We start from the raw sequence: 20,108 nt of genomic DNA on the forward strand, positions 1-20,108 counted from the left end.
TAATTCTTAAAATCTACAATTATAATTATGGCGTGCAGGTTGATTAGTTTGGCCAATATTTTATTTCTAGGCTAAGCAAGGTTTTGGGCGTGATTACTTATAGAATGCATGGCCTGGAAGCTACAATACTCGGATATTGTTTATTTATGAATATTGTATAATCGAAACGTGTACAAACCTGGACTTACGCAATCGTATATCTGTTGTTGTTGTTCTTGTGCTTGTTGTAGTTGTACTTGTTCTTGTTGCTATTGCGTTGCTGTTTATTCTTGTTGTTGTTTTTTTCTTTTTTTTATTGTATTTTTAGTATTTTTGTTGTGAATTGTTGCGTTTTGTTTGGAGTGAGTTGTTTTTGTGAGTCTAGCATGCTGTAAATCTCAACTTCGCGTGTGTTCTTGTTTGCTGTTATTGCTGTAGTTACTGTATACTTAGGTGTAACGTACTAGGTATGCATATTTGTATGTTTGGTATGTTTCGAACAACAAATTGAATTTATCGCGAATCGTGATGCAAAACCCTTTCAGTTATCGATTTGCAAAACACAACGTGAACAAAAGGTAAATGCAATGCAAGGGTAAACACAAAAGGTGAACGGAAACAACTCGACAGGCTACTTTCGGATTAGTTGTGACTAGTGGGATTTCCTAGAAAAATATGCAAAATAAACAAATAAACATGTAAAATTAAACACAAATGCAAATACAAAAATTATAAAATCATAAAATTAGTTTGTATGTGTTAGTTGTATAATAAATATTTCTTATAAGTGACAAAAATCACATTTAATAAACTCCCCGACTGCTTAAAAATGTTTATAACTTTTAAATAAAGTACAAAATCAAACGTTAAAAAGTGATAATTTAATTGAGGAAGAAAACCACTATGGAATTCAATTTAAATCCATTTGGAATGAAATTTTTCGTTGGAATTTATTTGAACACTCTTCTTTATTACAAACTTTGTTTTAAATTGAAATTCCCAAGAACTCCTAGATTGATATGTTTTGTGGGCCGGCTAACACTGCGTATGCGCAATATGCGAATTACACAATCTTGCGTTAGTTCATATAACTCTCATCGATGGTTACTTAATTTATTATTAATTATACATAAACTGGTCAGGTGCAGATGCGAATGCGAATGCAAGAATGGGGGCAATGTAGGCCACAGGTTTTGAAATGTATGATTGACTGTTGAGAGTGTCTGAAGTGTGGGTGGAGGTGTGTCATTGTGAGAAAGGGTTATGAACTTGGACGACGCCGGTGAGCACGCAATGAGTTGGGGGGCATGATCTTAGAATTCTTATTCGAACGGGGGCTTAACACTTTACGTTAGATGGTATGCATATGATATGTATTATCATTAATCATCTAGAAATCAGAAAGAGTTGAAAGAAGATACATATATAGAGATTAGAAGAGCATAGAGTTGACAGTTTGAAATGGATGGGTCTTCTGGCATGGTTAGATTACACTGAATACATAAAGGTAGATGACTCATGGGTCTATATGTTCGATTTGGAGAGCATATTAGTAAAAGAACATAAACATGGAACATAAACTCAACTTGCAAGGCATTGCTTATACATTAAAATTGGGATTTTCTTTGGGATATCGATTGGAACTTAACACAAAGGTTATCTGCTGGTAAGAGACCTAAATGACTCCGTGGTTGACTGAACTTACCGGCCACAATCTTGCTGACCTGCATCACCTGCTGGGCCAGGATTTGGTTGAGTTGCAGCAGATGTTCGCGCTGCTTCTTCTCGGCGGTGATTTTGCTCGGCGGCAGGCTCTCATTCTCCTGTTGGTATAAATTAATTTATAATAAACCTATATTAACATATTGAAATTCAAGACTTACATTGCTGCTAATGGGCGCCTCAGACAGCATTTTCTTAATGGACTCCACCTTCTCCTGACGACGCTTCTTCTCCTCCGGCGACAGTTCCGGCGTCTATTATTATTATTATTAGTTATTGTCATAAACAATGTTTTAACTAGTTAACTCACTGTTTCTGGTATGTAACGCTCGGGTATGACTATTTTGTTCGGTGCCAGCAGCAAGTTGTCAATGGTATTCTCCGAAATCTTTTCCCCCTGTCCCAAAGCAGAACGAACCACATCGGGGGCATTCATTCGAGGTCTCAGGGCCACCTCCATGTCCAGATCGTCACGAGCTCGCCAGTTTGTGTTCTAAAATACATAAAACAAAAATTAATTTAAGATCATGCAAGTTTTAAATCATTAGACATCAGAGTTTAAGATTTTAAGAGACTAAAATTTGTCAGTTTCAGCTACCACTTACATTTCGATTCATATCGTTTTCGGCCTGCACCTTCTCCATGGCCTTCTGGTTGACATTGTTTGGCGCAGTGTAGTGTCGCCTCTTCTCCCTTGGCACCGCCCTGCGATGTTTGTGGTGCGGTGGCACCTTCTCCACCACCTTCTCGGTGTCCTCCGATGCCGAACCGGCGGACATTTCGTTGATGATCTGGCGGGCAGCCACGCTCTGGAACACTGGCTCCGGACTGATGTCCGTGAGGCTCTTATTGAGGCTCTGCAGCGAGTCCGTCTTGGTCCTCAGAGCCACGCGGGCACTGTCCCTCGATGGATTCACCTGCTGCTGTAGCTGCTTTGCGAAATAGGCATTGGCCAGGGGATTGAGGTGCTCCCGCTGCTCCCTTTGCGAGTGATGATGGTGACCATGTCCATTGCTCTGCGGTGCCGGTGGTGGCGGTGGCTGGTGCTCATAGTTGCTGTTCCGATCGTAGTCGTAGCCACCATTGTAGTGGTGACCATTCTGCTTGCCATTTAGATGGCGACTGTGTCTCTGTTTCGGGGGCTCACTGTAGTTTCGGGGCAGCGACTTGGAGCGACTGTGGTGGCCATTGCTCATTTGCTCCTCCAAGTTCTGGGCGTACAGCTGCTGCTGCTGTTCCCTCTGCTGCTGGGCATACTGCTCCTCCTCCAAGACCTGATCCAGATTCTGGATGGAGCTGCTCAGACCCCTTTCACTGCGATCGCGATTTCTGCGTTCCGATTCCCGTTTCACAATCCTCACCGTCTTGATCTCCTGTTTCTCCAGGCCAAGGGCGAATGGATTGCTGTCCAGGAAGCCATCGCTATCGACTCCACTCATCTCCAGGGCATCGCTGCTCCCACCGCCATTATATCGATTGTAGTCACTCAACTTGGTCGAGCTGTTCGTGTCCACATAGAGGGGCGTGGATAGGTTCAAAGTGGAGTCATTCAGCTGCTGGCGACTTCCGCATCGCATCATATTGGCATCCAGATCGGTTTCCGTCCAACTGGTGGAGTTGCTGCGCTTCTTCAGACTGCCATTGGTGGACCCGCCGCCGTTCATCTCCTTGTTGCCAATCTCCTGGTACAACCTGGTCGAGTTTTCCGTCAGCTGGCGAACAGCAGAGCTGAGTTCGTGACGCTGTCTTTGCATATCGCCCACCAGGGATTGCACACGCTCCAGTTCCGAGGCCAAAACGGCGGCAGTCTGATCTCCATTGACGTGGGAGCCATCGCCACCCATTCCATTGGTGGTCGCTCCTCGGGTGGCCTGCACCTTCTGGCGGAGGAGGAGGAGCTCCTGCTCCAGGCGAGCATTTCCCGCCACTGTCTGCTCCAGTTTCTGCAAGGTAGGATTACGGATTAGTTGGGTGGCTCTCTCGTTTGGCAATGGCACATGCAGCAGAGGCCACAAACATGAGAAGTCTTTTGCATTAATCCCACTATCTGAGCTTTGGAAACTGCTCGTTGCGTTTTCCCTTTCATAAACAAATAAGCTTATACCGGGTAATAAAAAAAAATGCTCTTTAGCCCCTTTCATGGTGAACACATATCCTTTGATTACATTTCATTTCGTTAAATTGGATTTTTTTCTTTTTATTAATTAGCTAAATTCAATAAACTAATATTTGTTACTTTATTTCATAAAGAAACCAATCTCTTTGGCCAGATGTCGAAAATTGTGTGTATTTGTATTTATTTAATTAAACACATAAAAAGTAGGAATTAAAAAACTTGTTGATTTAAAGTTGGTAAATAAAAATGTGTTTGATATTCAGGCCCAGAATAAAGAAAAATATAAAAATAGGGTGAGTTTGATTGCAATAAAATTTGTTGAATAAGCTAAAAAAAATGTCGTTTGCATTTCAAAACGAAAAACCCCATTTTTAATCCTTTCTATATGGCTCATTCTTTAACTCTTTACTCATGGATACCTGTTTGTATGGAAATCCTTAAGAAATTAGTTGTTGGTTAGTTACATAAGCGACATGCGAAGCTCAAGCAGACAAATAACACGCAGCTGGACACGAAATGCAAAAAACTTCTACTAGGCACCTTGGATACCTTTGAGTTCTCGGCCAGCAGCTGATGGACCCGCGACAATTCGCGTTCCAGGATGTGCTGCTGCTTCTTGGCCGCCTCCAGGGCCATGGGCGTGGCATTGCTGTCGTGGATGCGGGCCCTCAATCCTCCCAAGGCACGCTCGAGGTCCTCCTTGTCGCGCTGCAGACTCTGCAGAATGCCTGACTCCTCCTGCAGCAACTGATCCAGTTGGTAGAGCTCACGCACCTTGGCCTGAATATGGGAAAAATAAATGTCATAAAAATACACTCTATTATATAATACAATGATACAAATTACATAACAAATTTGTCTAAAAAGCTCTGTGTTGAAAGTTTTTAGTTAATTTTTCTTAATTGTAAGGCTTTGTCAATTCAAGTTTTTAAGTCTCTATTTCTGCACTAACATAATATATATAATTGCAGACCAATTAACCTTGTTTTGTAGGTGTACAATTTAATATTATTTGACTTCTTAAATAATTTAAATCTTTTTGTGTTATTATTTTTGTTGAAGATTAACTTAAAATAATCTTGGAAGCAAACATACCTGTAACTCAGCCTGATTGGGACTGAGGCGCTCCCACTGCTGCTGCTCCTCCTGGAGCATTTGACGCTCCTGCATCCGCTGATTGAACTCCAGGCGATCCAGAGTGGCTGGTTGGACTCTGCCATTGGCATCGTTTCGGTACAGCGATCCCAGTTTGACCATGTTGTCCACCAGATTGACCAGCGGCTTGCTCTTCTCGTAATGCCGTTCCAAATCCAAAAGGTGCTGCTTCAAGTAGTCCAATCGCTGGATGCTTTCGGCTCTAGTCAAACCCTCGGCACTTCGCAGGCGATTCTGTGGGGGATTCCATACACAAATAGTAAGTCTATGTGCTTTCAAAGGTATTTGTATAAGCCAAAAGTTAGTTAGACAAAATATAGAGTAAGTCACAGAACCAGCACCAGAAGTTAGCCAAAACCGCCCAACGATAAACATAGAATTCATTTGTTTATCCACCTGCACATCGTGAATATCGCTGCAACACTGCTCAATGGCTCTGGCAGTCTGGCTGCTCTGTCTCCTCAACTGGATCAGCAGAAGGACCAGCTCCTCGTGGGTGCGACTCAGCAAATCCCCGGCTGACACATCCAAGTTCTGTGGGTTTCGTGAAAATATTAGGTCTGGCCCTCAAAATTACACTCCTAATACAATAACTATTCCAATTAGACAATGATCTTAGTCCAATTTTAAGTTTAAGTTTCAAGTTAATTTCTCAAGAATAATTATATGCTTTTTTATGAATTTTTCTCAGGCTCAGAAAGTCGACTAATATTTTTTTTAAATTTTATGGCAATCAATAAAAGTGAAATAAATATTTGTTGCTTTTTCAGTTTAAATTCCAAAGATTAGATACAATTTGGCTGGAAACTCGAAATCGATCGAATGGCACTTTACTTAATAGCTTTCGAATATCTTTAGTTGAAGCAATTTGGTTTTAATTGGTAGCAATAAATCCACACAAATTACTAGTTTTAATTAAAATATATATATGATATCCAATGCTGGTCGTAAATGGGTAATGTTTATTGTTTGACTTAAAGTCCGAACGAATAAGGGTAAAAGTGAGTTAATAGTTATTTGAAAAATTAATACAAATAAGTTATGTTTATAATTTTGATGGTCTTGAATGTATAACCTATATATTAAATGCAATATTTATGGCAGCATGTCAACAAATTTCCATTGATTTTTTAGATATTTCTTTCGGCAAAAGCATAATTACGCAAATTTCTTCCATTTCATAAATTCCGTTTTTAATTCCTGGCTCTAATTTAATACGCACTGTAAAAGTGAAAAGTGTTTGGCATAAAAATGTCAAGAGTTCAAGCGTATTGTGAGTTTTAAATGTAAAATAATTCTGCACTTTTCATGAGTTTTAACCCTCAATGGACTTACCCTGATCTGGCTGCTCGTCTCGCGCTCCAGCATATCGATTTCCGCCCTACTTCCGGTGCGGCGCATCCGGAATTGCTGATGATTTTGGGGCGTGGATGTGGCCAGTCCGCCTCCGTTTCCGGCGTAGAGTCCGCGATCCGTGAGCACGGTGTTCTTGGCGTACTTCGTCTCCGCCGCTCCGCCGTAATACGGTGCAAAGGCCGACTCCTGCTGGACATCCGAGGGATCCGGCTTGACCGTCAGATTTCCCACCGGCAAATTGTTCACATTGCGCACCGAAATCGAGGCTACAAGTTCGAAGATATTTAATTAGACAAATATTTCGAATAGTCAATGGACGGGGGCTTAAAATAGTTTCAATGCGTGCGCGAAATATTTAGGAAAGCAATCAGTTATCTGTTAGCGAATGCCCAGCAGTTGTACGGAATATTTAATTTGGCTTGTAATTTGTGGCTCTGTTATTTCTGTTTTATTTATTCTCTTTGAGGGTTTTAATATGGCTACAGGTGTGTAATAAAATCATTGTAGCATATATATAATCTGTGGCTGCGACTGCAGCTGCTGGCTCTCCTACGGCTATTTGTAACTGCCCAAAAAAAGTATCTATCTATGGATTTGTTCAACTTTACAGTGTGGCAGATGGGTGCTTGGGTGAGTGAATGTGAGTGAGTGGCGTATGTACAAGCGATTCAATGACTTAATGAGATAAGTGGGTTTGATAAATAAATATAAGTTTGCTTACCAGTTGATTAATTAAACAAAACACAACGCAACACAACAATAATGACAACAACAACAACAGTGACAGTCAACAAAACAAATAGAGCACACTATCTAACTAGAAAACATGATGGGCAAACAGACACATAAAATAACTCCACAGAGTGCACACCAAAAATGGCAAATGGAAAACGGAAAGCTAAATTGAAACTACGGAAAGTATTGCTTATTTTTTGGATGGATTTTCCCAAGGGGGGGGGGATGGTGGTTTCTGTGGTAGCCTCATTGGTTGTTGTTCGTCCTCAACATTTGCCCCGTCGCCATGGGATTGCCATTGGCATCCTCGGTGGCACTATTGTTCAGCTGATGGACGATGGAGCGCACACTGCTGGTGAGGGGCAGGTGAGGAGCTGCAGCACCTGCTCCTGTCGCTGTCGTCCCTGTGGTTTCCGTGCCGCTGTGGTGGCTCTTCATTAGGCCACTGGACATGGCATCCCACTGGCGGATGGTCTCGCGATCCAGCTCGTTGGATTTATGCGACAGATTCGAGGCAGTGTCCTCGCGCAGCACTTCGTAGACATCGGAATCCGTTTGGTCCTGGCTGAGCGAGGAGCTGTCCAACAATTGCACATAGACATCGTGCTCATTGCTCACTGGATGCTGGCGGGGCTTCTGGCTGTCATTCACATAGGTCACCTCGCGACTCAACTTGACCTTGGGCGTGCTGGTGACAGCGGGCGACGCTGTCACCGTCGTGATCCTGTCCAGATCGTCCAGGGATCTCGCATGCCTCTGCGACACCCGGCGCAGACTCTCCCGCCACAGCGCATCCTCCTCCCAGAGCAACTCGCCACCTAGAACTGAGAGGTTGGGATGGACATTATTCGACGGGGTCTTGCCGACGACTGCCTCCTCCGAATTTTCACCAGCACCATCGTTAGGGGTTCCATCATCCGACGGGACGCTACCACCAATCGTCTTACGAGCGAGATTTGTGTTTTTAGTAGTTGTGAATGGATATGAATGGACCACCGGACTTAGTGCACCACCACTACCGCTGCTCTCCGGCAGCTCCACCGATTCCACCAGCTGCCTGTTGTTGTTCAGCTTGAGCTTCTTGTTGCTCAGCTTCTCGTTGTTATCCTTCTGCCCGCAGTAGATGTTCTTGCTGTCGATGGCCTGATCCTTCTCCACCAGCGCATCCACATTGAACTGATGCCGGTCGATGGGGTTGTGTATGTGGGCTATATTCAGGCCGTGGGCATGGATATCACGCTGATTGTTCAACGGCGGCGGTGCTGGTAGCTCGGAATAATAGTATGGAGCCGACTGGGTGGATATATTGCTGTTATTCCGACTATGTATAATCCGTAGAGCAGCTGCTCCACTTTCACCCAACTGCTGAATGGAATCCGTGGAGGAGATGAAATGTATATTGCCGTAGAAATGCTGCTCCTCGTCCTCGGCATTGCGGAATGTTTTCGGTGGCTTGATGAGATTGGTCAGGATATCGGCTCCTGCAGCTGCATTGGCATCATTGAGCAGGTGACTGGTGGGCGTGGCTTGTCCTGTGGACAGGTGCAAGTGACTCAGGTAGGTGTCCAGTTCATGGCTACTCAACGTCTCCTCAAACTGCTCGCTCAGCGACTCGATCTCACTGATGGACTCCTGGGAAAGTGGTCTCCTCGATCGCTGACGATCCAATTCAGAGTCGGATCTCTGCCGGAATTCCACAGACTCATTTTCACTGCTCAGGGGAAGGGAATTATTGCTGGTGCAGCGCTGCTGCTGCTGGCCCCTTCGTCGATATAGATCCAAGTCCGAGGAGGTTCGGGAACTGCTGTTGTCCGTCAACTGGCAACTATAGTTGGAATCGGACAAAGTGCGGGCATGATGTTGCTGTGGAGGCGTGACCGTGACCAGTAATCTCTGAGGTGTGGCTCGCACCTTGGTAAAGTGATCGGGTAAGGAGAGACGACTACTTTTTAGGGTAGGACTTGGAACAGCCTTTGGCAAATTCAGCGAAGTATTGCTGGCATGCATCTTGGGCAGTTGCTCATACGAGATGTTCACTTTACCATTGCTATCCTTTCTCTTAACCGTATCATAGTGTTCGGAGGAGAATATCTCCTCCGTTTTGAGCTCCTCCATCGGAGGTGGTGAGTCGGGAATCGGAGGTGGTGGCAGTATCTCACTGTCCGAACTCTCTGCATAATTGTTCAGCGGCGTAGAGGCGCCTAAATAGTACGAAGCTGGCCTAAAGGTATCCGACAAACTGAATCGTGATCTGGAGCGCAGTTTCTTGGCCTCCAGTTGCTGCCTGCTGCTCTCATCATCTGCATCCGAACTATCGCTGGCCAGAGCCAGTGCACTCTTGGCTGGCTTAAGGATATCCGGCATGTCCTTACCCTGCCGCTTTTTGGTCTTCTTCTTGAGGGTCTCACCTCCCGATTTCTTGCCCTTCTTCAGGGTGGAACGACCCGAGGAGCAGTGGGCTTCCTCGTTGGCTGCACTCTTAACCCCTGCCAATTCCATATAGACGGGCTCTGTTTTTGTCGCGGTTTTGAAGGCACTCGCACTAGTGCTGGCCAGGCACATTATCTCGTAGTTGCTCTTGCTATCCTCGTCCTCGATCCCCTTGGTCATCTCCACATAGTGGTTCTCCTCCTCTTCGGCGAAGGTTTCGTGTGTGGAAATGAGGGTGAGGACACCTGGCTGACCCAGTTCCACTTTCTTGGGCGTCATGGGCAGATAGTGACTCTCGTCGAATTGCTGGTCGGTGGGTGTGATGGGCTCGTTGACATATATCTGCTGCAGTTCTCTATCCTCATCCAGGTCCTTTTCTGCTGCCCCAACGACAGCCTCATCCTCATCATCCTGAGCCAGGGCTTCGTCTATATCATCGTCGGTATACTCCTCGCAGGCCGTGCTCTCATCTTCCTCGCCCTCGTCTTCGTCTTCGTCCTCCAGCTCAGGTTCATGTTCCTCCTCATGTGATTCCCTATGCTCCTCACTTTTTTCTTCCTCCAAATACTCCTCCCCAGGAATGGGCTTACTTTCCGCTGTGGGGGTCAGGTCCTCCTCCGTTTCTTGTTGCTGCTGGTTCTGCTGCTGCTGCTGCTCCTGCTGCTCCTTAAACAACTTCAGTTGCATCAGCATGGGCGTCTCCTCGGGATCGGTAATCGCTGCATTGCTATCTGGGGTTTTGCCTTCGGCCATTGGCTTGCCAAACTCCATGTTTTCATAGTTGCTGACCAGCTTATTGTTGTACACAGGCACATAATTTGCATTCTGCGGCGACTTGGGGGCTGTTTTCTTTGGCAGAATGGGAATGGGAATGGGCACCTCCTCGCTCTTCCTCCTCCAGTTCAACATCGTCCAGCTCATTCGCCTTGGGCAATTTCAATCTGAGTTTGAGCCGCTCTTCGGGCTGTTTGGGTTGCACCTGAATAATGCGGGTTTTATTGGCTTCGTGCACTTTCAAAATGGGTTTTAGTTGGAATTTCGCATTGCTGGCTTTAGGTGATGATGATGATGATGATGACGATGCTGTTGGCTTGGGACTCTCTAAATTTCTGCTACTACTAAAGTTTGTTATTGCTAACGCTGTTGTTGTTGCTACTATTGCCTGTGATGTCGTTGTTGTTTTTGACGATGACCTTCCTGCCGTCGCACTATACAAGTTATCATCCACAGGCCCAGCTGCGATTCGTGCGTTTTGTTAATGTTTTTGCGAGTTTTCGGTTTTCGTTCATTGTTACATTTACAGCATTTACAAATTGAGATATTGTTTTTTTTTTTGTTTGTTTAAGAGTTACCAAATTCAACGTATACACAATGTATTATTTATATATGTATGGAAAAAGAAGAAATATAAAACATATTTGTATATCTTGCTGGTTGGAATGTAATTCAAATCAATCAAATGGGTGGTCGATTGCGCTATGAGCCCAGATTGAGTTTGAGTTTTAATTGGTTTTTGTTTTATTTGTTGTTTGGGTTTTAGTGCGAAGTTTACAGCGGCATTTAGTAGTGGAAATACCAAGCACCCGGTTGTCATGATGGGAAAACGTATATATGAATGAAACAAATCCGAAACGAAACTACGCCAAAAATGTTTACTAAACCCATGAAAGATAGAGATTTCAAAAAAAAGAGAGAGATTTATGGACTACAGAAATATTGGTTTTTCGGTTTACCCTCCTTTTTCCATCGAACATAATCAAATAAAAAAAAATTGTGTTTACTTTTTGATTTTATGTAGTTTTTGGGCCAACGAATTTAAACGTTGCCAGAATTTGGTTTCATGTGTTGCCTACTTTTTGGCAGCGATTCTAAATTGATTACTCGATACTTTTCAATTTGCCTCTGTGTGTGTGTCTATGGATTTGTATTGTGTTCGTGTGCGCACGGCAGGAAGGTATCTTTGTTTGGTTTCGATTTACGACATAAATTGCTTTCTGCTGTCTACATTCAAATTAACCATATTTATTATAACATAAAACAAGGCCACAAAAAATTGTAAAACACACAAATATTAACTACATGAAGCTTTTAATTGTTTAGTCTGGCGTCTGGACATGATAAATTAGCATTGAAAACGGGCAAGGCTTATAAATAGTTAATAGTTAGTTGTCACAGCAAAAACGGGCTGTCAGAAGCAGATGAGGTCCTTTATTTACGGATTTCTAAAGTTCTCAAGCGGAAGGGGAACGCAGTTCGCAATTACTAGTCTGACTACAAAGTAAGGCCAAAGGCAGGCAGCTCAAGGTTTGATATATAACATGCAACTAACTGAAAGCAAAGCCAAGAGCAAATAAAAATAAAAATAAAAGTACGGAACGCAGAAGAGGGCAGCGCGGTTAGCAACAGCTACAGATAAACGGTAAAGATACATCTACGGATACGATACGATACTGATGCAGATAGAGATACTTACTATGTTTATGCGCACTCATTATATGAACAAATACAATTAATAAAACTACGTTATGAAGACATAAAAATTAAACATTTGCATTTACAATTTTTATAATTTGTAAACACAAAAGTAATACTTTAGTTATGATAGTGATCTCTTGGTAGCACATTTTACTAATTTATTACTAGAAATTTTTTAGGTGTGTTATGTTTTTTACCCTAAAAAAGCTTTATATTAAAAGTATTATTTTCAATTTTAATTTGTAATTTCGTTAATTAACTGGCGCATAAACATAGTAGTTAGATACGGAATAGAGACAGTTACAGATTCAGATAGAGACGTATTACATAGGGACAGAGTTGAAGCCAAGCAGAATGGGGAATACGTATAGGAAGTGATGGCTGATCGGCACTTACCCTCGTCGTCCGAGGAATAGTTGTTGTACACCACTCCGCCGGGTCCCATGTTGGCTTGGCTCTCGGATCGGGATCGTTGGATTCCCGAGGTCGATGCTGCATTCCCAACCGCCGGAGTATTGCCATTTCCATTGCCCACCAGTCCCGTTTTGCCTGCCTGGGGGGCATAGCGTGCTCCACTGGCCACCGCCGTGGATGCCAGCAGGATGTTCGGATTGCTGCCCAGCTTGGACATGGCGGACATGTTGCTGCCACCCTGTTGAATGCCCTTGCGGGTCAGAGGTGACTGCAACATGCGTTGCTTCCACTCAAGCAGACGCTTCATGGACTCCTCTCGCTTCCGCTCGCCATCCTGATTGTGCTGCGGCGAACTGGAGGCACCTGCTCCGCCCGAGGTCGGTGAAGTGGTGGTGGAGTTCCCGGCTGAATAGTCATCGTCCATTCCACCCGATCTCTTGGGCAGACGGGCACTGGCGGAGCGCAGGAACTGTTCGTTCTTGCTGATAATCTCCTGCGTGGACATCGAGGGCGGGAAAATGGAGCCCGGATGAACGTTGAGGGGTGGCAGGTCCTCCTGCTGCGGCGACTGCAGCTGCGAGGCCACCGAACGACCTTGACTGGCCGAACGGCTCATCCGCGGCATGCTGCTGGCCGCTCCACCCTGAGCCTGTGCCTCGGCCAAAAGCTCCTGCCGCTTGTAGGCCCGCTCGTAGGGATTCTCGTAGCCAATGGTGTTCACTCCCGAACTGAAATCTCCCCCAGCGGTGCGGTAACTGCCCGCCTGCTGCGGCTGAGCGGCCCCAGCTCCTCCACCTCCTCCTCCGGATCCACCGCTCTGCAGATAGAGGGCACTCTTCCGCATCTTCTCCGCATAGCTGGCCTCCGAGTAGTAGAAGCTGTCCGGCGTTCGGTTGATGTCCAAGCTGGACTTGGGCCTCGGGGCACGGCCACTCTCCTGCTGACTTTGTGCCACCGCCGCGGCGGCAGCGGCTGCAGCTGCCTCGGCACGCGCCTCGTACTCCAGGAAGTCCGCGGAGTGGGGACGCACTATGGCCGCCGCCGAGCGGGCACGCAAGTCCATGGTATTGATTAGTTGATCAGCGGCACTGGCCTAAAAAACGGTTGCAAAAAAGAAGGGGCAAAAATTAGAAAGGGTTATGTAATGGCTTTGTGGGTTTTAGAGTTTTTGCATTTTTAACTAGTGCTGCACTTAAAAAAGGTCTGTCATTTATGGAACTATAACTTTTTGACATAAGCTTATCCCATTATAAGGTATTGAATATAATAAGCATTTAAACCTTTCTGATGATGATACACTTATTCATATAGTTGCACAATAAATATTATCTGTTCCGAAACACATTTTTTAAATAAGATAAAAAAAAATCTGTACTTCCCATAATATTAGGATACCTGAATTTTAGAGAAGATTGCGAATACATTGGTGTTTCAATTAATTTATATTCTATTTACCTACCCCTGGAATTTTAAGCTTAAGTGGGTTTTCAAGAGTTAGTAGAACAACTTTTGCCAAATTTAAGTCTTGAGGATGTAAAAGCAATGTCTATTTTCTGGTCTTTTATTTTTGGAAGCAATTTTAAAGTTGTGGCCCAAGTCTTCGCTAAAGTGTGGAAGATTGGCGTGGCCCGTAACTTGTTCGACACTTGGCAGGCGGCACAGCTGGGCTCGGACCCATGAGCCCGTGGCCATAAATCATGCACGCGACTCATTTCCCGGCTAACTGGCTGGGCCTGACCTGACCCACTAAACAGCTGCACCACCCACCCAAACCAACCCAGTGCCCCACTGCCAAAAGGGCGGAGAGGGCATGGAGTGGCATTCGAAGGAAATTGCTGCACTGGTGGCCAAGAATTGGGGGGGGAAACAGAGGAGCCTCTTCCTTCAGCGAAACGTCTGCAATTCAGCAACCCACTGACACACTAAAGTCCAATTAAATTGTGAGCTGCGGCGGACTCGAGACAGCTGCTTGAAACCGAAAGTTTTTCCGAGAAAGACTCTGGAGGTGTTCTCCACTCCCGTCCATCAATGGAGGCACTTTCAGCAGCAAGTAGCAAGCACCAAACAGCAGTAGTAGCAGCAGCAGCAGCCGCTTTTGTGTGTGCCTTTATGGAGTCGTCGGAGCATGAGGAGTTATCTCAGCAGGAGCAGGCCAGGAGCAGGCACACCGGCAAGGGCAAATAAAAGTGAAAAGCTGATACGTGCGGAGGTGCAATTCTCAGCCAGAAACTTTACAACTAGGTCAGGGATGGAAAGAGGTGCGGAAATAAAACACCATCATTTCCCCTCTTGAGTTTTCCTCCTCGGTTTTTTGTGAGCACTTGCAGTTCCACGCTTTGCGGCAATCAGACAACATCAAGTGGCATCGCAGATGATTTGGTGGGCTGACCTTTGCCGGTGCCACGCCCCCAAGCTCCCAGTTCCCAGCCCGAAGTATCCATAAAGCCGAGGATGCAGTGCCAAGTGGCAGGTCATCAGCAATCGCAATCGGAATCGTAGATTGTTGCTGCCGGGGGCAGTGGTTTGCCATTTTGATTGCCTTTGAGAATTGCACTCTGTTTGTGCCATTAAATCATCTGTGCTGACAACTGGTTTCTACTTCTTATTACGATAAAAATTGTCTTAATAAGAGCCGTTGACTGCTCAAAATTTTCTTAGTTCCATTGACGTTATGATGGTACTACAACGTAACATATTTAAGATTTAGTTCTTTTGTAACTTTCTAAAGATTTCTACAGTATTTTTAAATCTTCTAAAAATTAAAAACAAAATAAAAAAGAAATAGAAAAAATTTTAAATATAAAAATGTTTTAAAGCCAAATATGGTAAAATAATTAAAAATGCTGACAAATGACTTAAGTTTTAACAAGAAGATACCTCTTGCCCCGACTATAAGATACGGTTTTTTAGAAGGGAAGTGGGGAGATGGAGATAGAAACTTTGATCACGCATAACTTTTTAACGAATGGTCCGATTTGAAAATTTTTTCTACATTTGATAGGTAATGATAAACACAATAAAACTGCATTTTTACTTTTCCGAAATATTTCAATTTTTAAAATCGTATATAAGCGATTGTGGGCGTTACAAGGGTGGCACCAGTTTGAAACAAACTTGCGCTGCGTAGGAACTCTAAAATCTACATGAAAATGCCAATCTTCTAGCTTTTATAGTTTCGGGGACCCAAGCTTTCAAAAGGGGGGAAAAAAAGAGAAGAAAGAAAAAGAGAAAGAAAAAGAGAAAAAGAGAAAAAGAAAAAAAGAAAAAAAAAAAAAAAAAAAAAAGATGATTGACTGGCTGTGACCATGCAAGATGAAAAGTTTTTTGGGGGGGGACGAATACAATATACCCTTTTACTCTACGAGTAACGGGTATAAAAACTGAACCATTTGTTTGTATTGTACTAGCACTGAAAGATTTCAAAACTTGTAAGATTGAATAATGTAAGATGAAAAGTTATAAATTTATTTTATCCTAATCTCTCAAAACCCTAAGTTCTAAGTACTTTCCAGATTTTTTAAGTTGTCAGCAATAGGGTTTCACTCTTTTTTTCCACTTACCTCCAAGTGATTGGGTGTGTACCGCTGTGCCATCGCCGGCACGTGCTTGGTGGAATCGTAGCTGGGCGGACTGAGCGGTCGTCGGTAGCTGGCCGCCTCCTGGAGGAGTGCCTCCTGGGCGGACATGGCTCCTCCGCCACCCCCGGCCAACTGCGACATGTTGTAGATGTCCTCGTAATCCGCTGCAGCGGCTGCGGCGGCAAAGAGTCGCTGCTGCTTGGACCGCCCGTATGCGTCCGGAGTTCGCCGCTCCGCCTGCAACAACTGCTGCTGTGTGGGGTATGCCCCATTCGGACCCTGCCGCTGCTGCATCAGCTTGGCCATGTACATCTCCCGCTCGCCGTAGATCTCCTCGGCGGCCCGTTGCTGCTGCAACCTGGCGATCTGCTCCTCCATGTCCACCTGTTGCTGCTGGAACTGTGCCTCCAGGTGATCCAGTGAGTATTGCTGCTGAGCCTGTTGCAACTGCAAGGCGGTGGAAACATGACCCGTTCGAGTGTCGTAGATGGCATGATGTTGCTGCAGTTGCTGTTGCTGTTGTTGCTGCTGAGATCGTTGTTGTTGCTGCTGCTGCTGGTAGAGTTGCTGCGTGGGCGACATGAGGCGGCGACTAGGATGTTGCTGCTGCTGTTCGTTGTGCTCGGGCGATGGGGAGGAGTAGCCACCATCATTGATGCGCCTCGGTTTGGGTGGTGCATTTGCATAGAGGGGTTGTCCGCTGCCTCCGCCACTGCTGCCCGCATTTTCCGACGAGGGCGTTGGCTGTCCCTTGCCAGGATGCGATTGCAATGTGTGAATACCGGAATCGGAGTTCTCGCCACTGTGATTCAGCGAGGAATTCACACTTGGCTCCGATTCCCCGCTGCTGGGTGCCTGCATCAAACTGGCCGCTGCCAAAGCCCTCACCCATTGCATCATGGATTCGGAATTATCCGCTGCCAGCCAATAGGTTCGCATATTCTGATGCTCACACTTGAAGGCAAACTTGCGATAGATCTTGTCCTCGGGCAAACAGGCGGATACGCGATATGAGGGCAGCAGCACTGAGCCCAGGAGTTTCTCCTCCTCGGGTCCCTTGTAGTAATACAGGCAGTACTCGGCCAGGACGAACCAGCGTTTGCGCCACACTTTCAGCCCATCGGAGCCCTGTTTGTGCAGCCAACCCGACAAGGTCACCGGCGTGGAGGGTGGCCTCTTGGTAATGGGTGACTTCAGCGCCTGTATGGATCCAGCGCTCTTCTTCCGATCCAACGGTGCGTGGGTAGGACTCTTGGCCGAGTTCGACGACGACTCCTCCGAACTGGGCGTGGCCTTGGGCTTGACTGTCGATATCTGGGTCTGGCATGCCTGGTTCACCACATGACCGGGATGATTCTGTTGGATGTACACGGTGCCGTGTTCACTGCCCGGCGTTTGCAGGTCATTCTTGTGACGATGTTGCTGCTGCTGCTGCTGTTGCTGTTGTTGCTGCAACTGTTGCTGTTGCAACTGCTGTTGCAGCTGCTGCTGCTGGGCGTACAATTGTTCCTGATAGTGTTTGGGCATTACAGGTTGCTGCTGCTGCTGATGTTGCAACTTCAAAGGACCCTGAGCAGGTTGGTATTGATTTTGCAAATTTAACGAAGATGGAGGAGCCCTCTGTTGCTGATGCTGCTGCTGCTGCTGCTGCTGCTGTTGGGTCATTGTGGTCATATTGGACACCATGCTGGGCGACTGACTCATGTGGTAGTGATTTGTGGGCGGGTTCATGGCCTGTCTCATGGCAAATGTCCGCTGCTGCTGCTGGGCAGCCTCGCTTTGGGTGGCCAACTGGGCCTGCATTTTGGCGGTCTGCAATTGCTGGTACTGCGACTGCAGCGCCGAAATGGGATGGTGTCCGGCGATGGCATTGCTGGCCTGCAATCTTCCGGCCGCCGCCAGATAGGTTCGCTCCGTGGGCGACTGATACAGCTGCTCCCCTGCCGCCGTGCCACCGCTGCTCGAATACGATTGGTGGTACGGGGAACTGTGCGAACTGCTGGACGTTCCACCGCCGTGCTTCATCAGGTTGTGGTTGTGGTGCTTCGACTGCGGCTGCATGTCGATCGGCGAGAGCGGTCCTCCGCCGCTGGAACTGGTGGCCGTGGGCGACTGCTGGTACAGCGCCTGACTGTAGGCCGCCGTTCGGTAGTCCACGAGATTCGTCTGGTAGGCCAATGGCAGCTTCTTCTGCTGCTGCGCCAGGATCGCTGCCTCCTGCAGCTGCTGCAGCTTCTTGGCGTCCATGGTGCCGGCGGTGAAGAGCGGCGGCGCCTCCAACCTGCAATTAGGAAGGCAGAAACGGAAAACCGATCAGTGGAAATTCGCAAGGCTGGCGGAAATGTGATTCAATCTGTTGAGGTCACCGGGCTTAAATTGCTTGCATGAACACGGCAATTAACCCACGGCATACCTTGTACTTGATTAACTCACAAACTATGTTACACCAAAAAAAACTATGGTAATGGATCTTATTGAAAGGAGTTTAATTTTCATTTTGTGCAAATAAAGAAAAATTTGTTTAGAATTCTTAACAACTTGTAAGTGATCCAAAAATATAATGCAATACTTTTATTTTGTCATCTGCTTTATGAAATAAAATATTCTGAGGCACTTCAAGGGAGATTCCTATAGAACCGCTAAATATTTCAAATATGTGGCAAGAGTTGACAAGGGGTTAAGCCGTAGTGGAGGGTCTTCGAAAATCGCAAACTACGGAAGGCACGGAGACCGTGGAAAATGCAACTGGCTCAGCGCGTAATTGACCGTAATTGATTAACTGCAGTCGCCGCTCTGGCCACAAACACACGGCTGACCTTGCAGGCCTTAATTTCTCTGCGGGAAATGGGAAATCGGAAAGGGGGTTGGGAAATGGGGTGGGAAATGGGGAACGTGTGGAGGGGGACAAATGGGGACTTAACCGGAGATCTATGAGATTTACGCTACTCACCAGTCCCACAGCTGATAAATGCAGCCAAACATTTTTGCACTTTTTTGTCGTGTATTGCGTTAATTCGTTTAATAACTTAATTGGCCTTATTGCCTTAATTCAATTGCACTAATTTCTTTCTCGCGCCCGCCTTTTCGCTTTTATTGTAATGAGTTTTGATTTGATTATTCGATTGGCTGCAAAAACTCAATTAAAACTTTTCAATTGAAATGTGGCGGCCTCTTTTTTCGCGTTGCTTTTCGCATGTGTGCCTCAGACTTTTTGGGGGCCTGAAAAAAATTGGAATTGCAGCCGCCGCCTAGTTGCAATTGAAACTGTGAATGTGTCTATTTTTATTGGAGGAGGACCACAGATTTATTTGTCCCCGGTTGGCGGCAATTGCCAAGAGAAAAAATCGCAAAAGAACAAAAAATAAAACCGAATAAAAGTCAAAGAGATTGGCAGGGAGCAAACGTAGAGCTTAATTTGCATATCGATTTTGTGGGTGTTAAGTTTTTGGGGCGGGGTAAACTCAATTTAATTCAATTCTGCTTTTTGCCTGTTTCAAAGTTGTTTATGTTCTGCATATTCAATGCGAATGAAAAACATCATAAATTTATTTAGCCTCCCTAAGGCAGTACACAAAAAAGAAATCATCTCCAAGGAAACAATAATTCCCTTGTTGCATATTGAGCACGAATTCGGTTTTAATGAGAACGAACAAATCGAGTGGACAAATCCAGATACGACACACACAGCAAACATTTGTGGGGCCGAATCAGCGATAACTGCTCTATCGAATGACAATTTTAATGCAATTTAACGTCGAAAACTGTGAGATTCTGGCCTGAATTCACGGAGAGATGCATCTGCAATGAGCCCGTTTCGAATGCATTTAACCAAATGAATTATGGATTGCCTTTATTGAAGCTCCGGCACATGCCTCCAACGGAAGGGCAAAAATCCTGGGAAATGCATCCCATCCCGGGCTTCTCTTCTCCATCTGTCTATCCTGTCTGTCTGGGCATTAAATGAATCCCTTACAATAAAAAACGAGTCAGTCAGAAAAACAGTATTGTTAAATCGGAAGCAATTCACAAAGACCTTTAAAAAAGCCGTATTTTTATGGTACCATACTTCATTAACTACATCTACTTTATCAATGTTAAATATAAATTTTCAAGATACCCCTAATTTAACATTACCTTATCATCACTTT

The 20,108-nt window shown here is 45.4% G+C and overlaps 1 protein-coding gene across 1 annotated transcript; it reads right to left on the reverse strand.

Annotated features, from left to right (window-relative positions):
• Nucleotides 1-178: 178 nt before the first annotated feature.
• Nucleotides 179-19,690, reverse strand: LOC108052280. Its single transcript, XM_044458637.1, is given in 13 exon segments — nt 179-644; nt 1,685-1,802; nt 1,863-1,955; nt 2,012-2,194; nt 2,307-3,644; nt 4,367-4,597; nt 4,913-5,206; nt 6,308-6,596; nt 7,344-10,378; nt 10,380-10,729; nt 12,365-13,475; nt 15,943-18,241; nt 18,911-19,690. Coding segments are annotated over 13 exon segments (9,396 nt in total). The 5' UTR covers nt 18,943-19,690; the 3' UTR covers nt 179-621.
• Nucleotides 19,691-20,108: the final 418 nt, after the last annotated feature.

The sequence above is a fragment of the Drosophila rhopaloa genome, unplaced genomic scaffold, assembly GCF_018152115.1.
Source record: "Drosophila rhopaloa isolate 14029-0021.01 unplaced genomic scaffold, ASM1815211v1 contig_167, whole genome shotgun sequence".
NCBI lineage: Eukaryota > Metazoa > Arthropoda > Insecta > Diptera > Drosophilidae > Drosophila > Drosophila rhopaloa.